Source organism: Penaeus chinensis, chromosome 1 (assembly GCF_019202785.1).
Source record: "Penaeus chinensis breed Huanghai No. 1 chromosome 1, ASM1920278v2, whole genome shotgun sequence".
NCBI classification, from domain to species: Eukaryota; Metazoa; Arthropoda; class Malacostraca; order Decapoda; family Penaeidae; genus Penaeus; species Penaeus chinensis.
Genome location: NC_061819.1, coordinates 31519640 through 31526313, shown reverse-complemented (window position 1 = coordinate 31526313; position 6674 = coordinate 31519640). Strand labels below are relative to the sequence as shown.

The following is a 6674-nucleotide window of genomic DNA, read 5'->3' as shown; positions in this document are numbered from 1 at the left end:
AAGAATAACAGTGATAATAATAATGATAATGATAAAAATGATTGTTATGATGACAGAAATAATTACGATAATAATGATAATAATAGTAATAATTGATGATAATGAAAATACTAATAATAATATTGATAATAAAAATACCACTGATAACAATGATAACAATAATAATAATGACAATAATGATAATGGTAATGATATTAATAATAATGATAATGATAATGATACTACTACTACTGCTAATAATAATATGAATAAGAATAAGAATAAGAATAAGAATGATAATGATAGTAACAAACAAAAATTAACAACAGCAACATCAACAATAATAAGAATTATAATAATGACAACAATAATTATAAAAATAAACCTGACCCGGATGTTAACATATTCCCGCACGACTTCCGCAGCACAGGCGCTTCTCTGTTACCATTTCCGTTTTAATGAATGTGCCGTAGCCTAAGCGCTCATGAACCGGGCTTGTATCCTGGACAGGTATCTCACTTATCCTGATTCCTCTTAAGCGCACGGCCAACGTTAACAACGAAATTCTTTACAGCCTATCAAATTCGGCATCACTTCAAGCGGGAGGAACCTCAGCTTAGCTTATTCTGCAAAATATTAGAGAAAGGGAAAGTGAGGCTCTCCTGATTTTCCGAGTGGTGTAAATACGCCCACATGCTATTGAGATTATCTTGGGTAGTGAAGATAGTTTAATTCCTTTATTTTAGATTATTAAACTTCCTTCTGAACCGAGATATACACCGGCGTTTTTTCATCCGACTTGGAACACATTTTTAAAATTATTATAATGATTTTAACAGAAAAAAAAAATCTGTAAGCACTTTGCCCCCTTCGTTCGTTGGAAAGAAGAAAATTTAGCAATCCAAATCAGCTAACAATTGAGTTTTTTGTTTGAATAACTGGTATTTTCACTTTACATTTCGCGGGTACAGAATTGTGCCTACCTGTCACTTTACTGCCACTCTCCAGCAAAAGAAACGCAACATAAATGCACGGTGCTCATCTCTTAGGATTTAATTAGACTCTATGATGAGCTACTGACAGTGAGCGGTAATTATGATGCATTACAAACAGTATAATTGTCATGTTTGCGTGCACTTGATGTATTCATATTCTTTTCACACACACACACACACACACACACACACACACACACACACACACATATGCACACACATATATATGTATATATGTATATATATGTACACACACACACACACGCGCGCTCACACAAACACACACACACACGTGTGTGTGTGTGTGTGTGTTGCGCGTGTGTGTGTGGTATAAGTATGCATGTATGTATGCATACACACATATATATATACATATATATATACATGTATGTATATATACATACATATATATGCGTGTGTGTGTGTGTGTGTGTGTGTGTGTGTGTTAGTATTTATGTATGTATACATGCTGATGAGTATATGTATATATGGATATATACACATGACACACATACACCTATATATATGTATATATATATAATTATACACACATACACACACACCTATATATATGAATACATATATACATATATATATATATATGCGTATAAATACATATATATGTATATATGTGTATATATGTCTGTGTATATATATATATGTATGTTTATGTATATTTATAACTGCCGCGATGGTCCAGTGCTTAGACCCTCGTGGTCCCGAGTTCAATTGCCGGCTACGGCAGTTATAAAAAATGCTTGCGCTCCGACTATATCTCACGGCGAGAAAACGACATATCGCGGTTGATTAGGAAGGGCATCCAATCAGGTAAGGGTGGTACTGCCAAATGACCTCTCGATAATAAATTGGGAGAGGCCTAGATCCTGCAGTGAAATTAATGGCTGTTATACAAACATATGTACATACATGATATATATATATATATATATATACACACGCATACACACACACACACACACACACACACACACACACACACACACACACACACACACATATATATATATATATATATATATATATATATATGTGTGTGTGTGTGTGTGTGTGTGTGTGTGTGTGTGTGTGTGTATATATATATATGTATGTATGCATATTAATTCATGCACATAAGAAATCACTATGCAGTTTTCTTTAACGGTCCAACAAAGCTATTATTTACAAACTAAATATATGATGCGTGTATTCATACGTATGTGTGTATATATATGAATACACACATATATATTTATTTATATATATATATATATATATATATATATGTGTGTGTGTGTGTGTGTGTGCGTGTGTGTGTGTGTATGTAATTGGTTATATATATATATATATATATATATATATATATATGATGCGTGTAAATATACACATATATGTATTTTACACACACACACACACACACACACACACACACACACACACACACACACACACACACACACACACATATATATATATATATATATATATATATATATATATGCATACAAATATATATGTGTATATATATATATAAATATATGCATACAAATATATATGTGTATATATATTAATAGATATATACCTTCACGCACTGCATATTTAGTCTGTAAACAATTGCCTTGTTACGCTGTTAAAGAAAACCGCATCGTGATTTCTTGAGGAAAATCTATGTCGGACCCGGGCCGCCTTTCCATCCCTTGCGAAATCGGCCTAGTTCTTAGCTAATTTGGGGTTCAGTGAGGTGAGAGGATGTCATGGTTTCATAGGTTCATTTTATTTGAAATGTCATATAAATATTTTCGTCCTTACGTACGGCCAGTGCACTAGTAGGGGAAGCTTAGCTGTGGGGCGCGCCGTAGAGAGGTGCAGGTGTCTCGTAGGTTGGAGCCGGAGTGCCGTAGGCAGGGGATGGGGCTTCGTATGCAGGGGCGGGGGCGGAGTAAGCGGGAGCAGGGGCGGAGTAGGCAGGGGCTGGCTGGTAGGGCTTGGCTTCGGGGTACTGAGCCTCGCCCTCGTAGCTGACCTCAGCCACATAGCCAGTCTCGTGATCGGCCGTGTAGGAGACAATCTGAGTGCGGCCGTCGGGAAGAACGACGCGGTATTCGCCCTTGACGACGTTGCCGTCTGAGTTGGAGTTGTGGGAGAAGTCGTTGCCAGTGTAAGCGTCTACGACACCGTAGGCGAAGTCGAAAGGCATTCCCTTCTGCGGGTAGAGAGTCGCGAATTTCATATGCTGCTCAAGTAAAAAAAAATGTGATTACTCGTTGCTATTCAAGCCACTGCAAATGCAGGTGGCAGTCCCTGTGCGGGTACCTATATCTTACTGACTTTGTGATTTTTTTAAATTTGTAAATCGTGTGGCGCTTGTAATGACTTACTGACAAACAAGATAAACCAAACTCACCTCGTAAGACGGAGCTTTATAGGCGGGAGCAGGAGCTGAGTATGATGGCTCAGGAGCTTTGTAGGCTGGGGCAGGAGTTTCATAGGTTGGCTCAGGGTACTTGTAGGCAGGCTCAGGAGCCTTGTAGGCAGGAGCAGGAGCCTTGTAGGCAGGAGCAGGAGCCTTGTATGCAGGCTCAGGAGCCTTGTAGGCAGGAGCGGGAGCCTTGTAGGCAGGAGCAGGAGCCTTGTAAGTAGGCTCGGGAGCCTTGTAGGCAGGAGCAGGAGTCTCGTAAGTGGGTTCAGGTGCCTTATAAGCAGGGGCAGGAGCAGAGTAAGTAGGTTCAGGGGCCTTGTAAGCAGGGGCAGGAGCAGAGTAAGTAGGCTCTGGAGCCTTGTAGGCAGGAGCAGGAGCCTCGTATGTGGGCTCTGGGGCTTTATAGGCAGGGGCAGGAGCTGAATACACTGGTTCTGGAGCTTTATAAGAAGGAGCAGGGGCGGAATACACTGGCTCGGGAGCCTGGTAAGCAGGGGCGGGGGCGGAATACACTGGCTCGGGAGCCTGGTAAGCAGGAGCGGGGGCGGAATACACTGGCTCGGGAGCCTGGTAAGCAGGGGCGGGGGCGGAATACACTGGCTCGGGAGCCTGGTAAGCAGGGGCGGGGGCGGAATACACTGGCTCGGGAGCCTGGTAAGCAGGGGCGGGGGCGGAATACACTGGCTCGGGAGCCTGGTAAGCAGGGGCGGGGGCGGAATACACTGGCTCGGGAGCCTGGTAAGCAGGGGCGGGGGCGGAATACACTGGCTCGGGAGCCTGGTAAGCAGGGGCGGGGGCGGAATACACTGGCTCGGGAGCCTGGTAAGCAGGGGCGGGGGCGGAATACACTGGCTCGGGAGCCTGGTAAGCAGGGGCGGGGGCGGAATACACTGGCTCGGGAGCCTGGTAAGCAGGGGCGGGGGCGGAATACACTGGCTCGGGAGCCTGGTAAGCAGGGGCGGGGGCGGAATACACTGGCTCGGGAGCCTGGTAAGCAGGGGCGGGGGCGGAATACACTGGCTCGGGAGCCTGGTAAGCAGGGGCGGGGGCGGAATACACTGGCTCGGGAGCCTGGTAAGCAGGGGCGGGGGCGGAATACACTGGCTCGGGAGCCTGGTAAGCAGGGGCGGGGGCGGAATACACTGGCTCGGGAGCCTGGTAAGCAGGGGCGGGGGCGGAATACACTGGCTCGGGAGCCTGGTAAGCAGGGGCGGGGGCGGAATACACTGGCTCGGGAGCCTGGTAAGCAGGGGCGGGGGCGGAATACACTGGCTCGGGAGCCTGGTAAGCAGGGGCGGGGGCGGAATACACTGGCTCGGGAGCCTGGTAAGCAGGGGCGGGGGCGGAATACACTGGCTCGGGAGCCTGGTAAGCAGGGGCGGGGGCGGAATACACTGGCTCGGGAGCCTGGTAAGCAGGGGCGGGGGCGGAATACACTGGCTCGGGAGCCTGGTAAGCAGGGGCGGGGGCGGAATACACTGGCTCGGGAGCCTGGTAAGCAGGGGCGGGGGCGGAATACACTGGCTCGGGAGCCTGGTAAGCAGGGGCGGGGGCGGAATACACTGGCTCGGGAGCCTGGTAAGCAGGGGCGGGGGCGGAATACACTGGCTCGGGAGCCTGGTAAGCAGGGGCGGGGGCGGAATACACTGGCTCGGGAGCCTGGTAAGCAGGGGCGGGGGCGGAATACACTGGCTCGGGAGCCTGGTAAGCAGGGGCGGGGGCGGAATACACTGGCTCGGGAGCCTGGTAAGCAGGGGCGGGGGCGGAATACACTGGCTCGGGAGCCTGGTAAGCAGGGGCGGGGGCGGAATACACTGGCTCGGGAGCCTGGTAAGCAGGGGCGGGGGCGGAATACACTGGCTCGGGAGCCTGGTAAGCAGGGGCGGGGGCGGAATACACTGGCTCGGGAGCCTGGTAAGCAGGGGCGGGGGCGGAATACACTGGCTCGGGAGCCTGGTAAGCAGGGGCGGGGGCGGAATACACTGGCTCGGGAGCCTGGTAAGCAGGGGCGGGGGCGGAATACACTGGCTCGGGAGCCTGGTAAGCAGGGGCGGGGGCGGAATACACTGGCTCGGGAGCCTGGTAAGCAGGGGCGGGGGCGGAATACACTGGCTCGGGAGCCTGGTAAGCAGGGGCGGGGGCGGAATACACTGGCTCGGGAGCCTGGTAAGCAGGGGCGGGGGCGGAATACACTGGCTCGGGAGCCTGGTAAGAGAGAGAGAGAGAGAGAGAGAGAGAGAGAGAGAGGAGAGAGAGAGAGAGAGAGAGAGAGAGAAGGAGAGAGAGAGAGGAGAGGAGAGAGAGAGGAGAGAGAGAGAGAGAGGAGAGAGAGAGAGAGGAGAGAGAGAGAGAGAGGAGAGAGAGAGAGGAGAGAGAGAGAGAGAGAGAGAGAGAGAGAGAGAGAGAGAGAGAAGGGGGGGGGAAAAGAGAGAGAGAGAGAGAGAGATCATAGTGAATATGCACATATTAAAGATAAAAGGTGAAGCACATATCTTATGAAAATTGACATTGAGAAGCAGGAGATGAAGATATATTATAACATTTATTTTCGAGGGAAATATAAAAAAATATATTGTTGATCGTTGAATCGGTATTAGAGTTACCGGCAATCGCATCATCGGTGCCTCGAGAAATTAGTATTAGAATTCCTTCGTCTGTTTGGACTTGGATTAAGCTAGTCAGCTTATCATGTCTTTTCGACCATATCAGATTAGAATTACATTTGTAGACTTTATTACACCTGCAACCACAGCCACTATAGACTTCTGAACCGCTAAAGATGAAATTATATATCAAATGTGCTTAGGAACAGGAACGCATTAGCCATCATCCTCCGGCAGGACGGGTGAAAGCCATACGCCATTTCTCACGAAGCACGTAATCATGCGACGAGAGAAATTACATTATCCAAACATGATATTTACCTCTTTACGCATGCATGTTTCCCGCCTCCATCGCCTCTACGGACTCATCTTGTGGCTATCACTTTCACAGATATTACGTCTCAAATCAACACCTTCCCGACGTATCTCTCAGCAATCATTGCTCCAGCCACAACCCCTTCGTGCTCAGTCGTTTCTTTCCACTTTTCTCACGCCTTTTGGCTGCCGCCGCTATCTGCCGCTCGGAGGTTCTCCTCCCAGTTAGCTTTCTGGTAGCAGGCCCACCGAGCGCTGAAGTGCAGCCTTTTCAGGCTTCGTCTTCTCTGGACATCAATCTTTAATATAAAATTGACATAAACAGGATTAATTTCTTCCAAACTCCAAAGTCTGTGGTTCTTAACC

General features: G+C 47.7%; 1 protein-coding gene across 1 annotated transcript; it reads right to left on the bottom strand.

The window, feature by feature from the left end:
* Positions 1 to 2723: 2723 nt before the first annotated feature.
* LOC125026167 (extensin-2-like) lies at positions 2724 to 5529 on the bottom strand (the record flags this gene model as incomplete). The annotated part of the gene is made up of 2 exons (XM_047614446.1): positions 2724 to 3204; positions 3376 to 5529. Coding segments are annotated over 2 exons (2550 nt in total), but the record flags the coding sequence as incomplete, so codon positions are not given.
* Positions 5530 to 6674: the final 1145 nt, after the last annotated feature.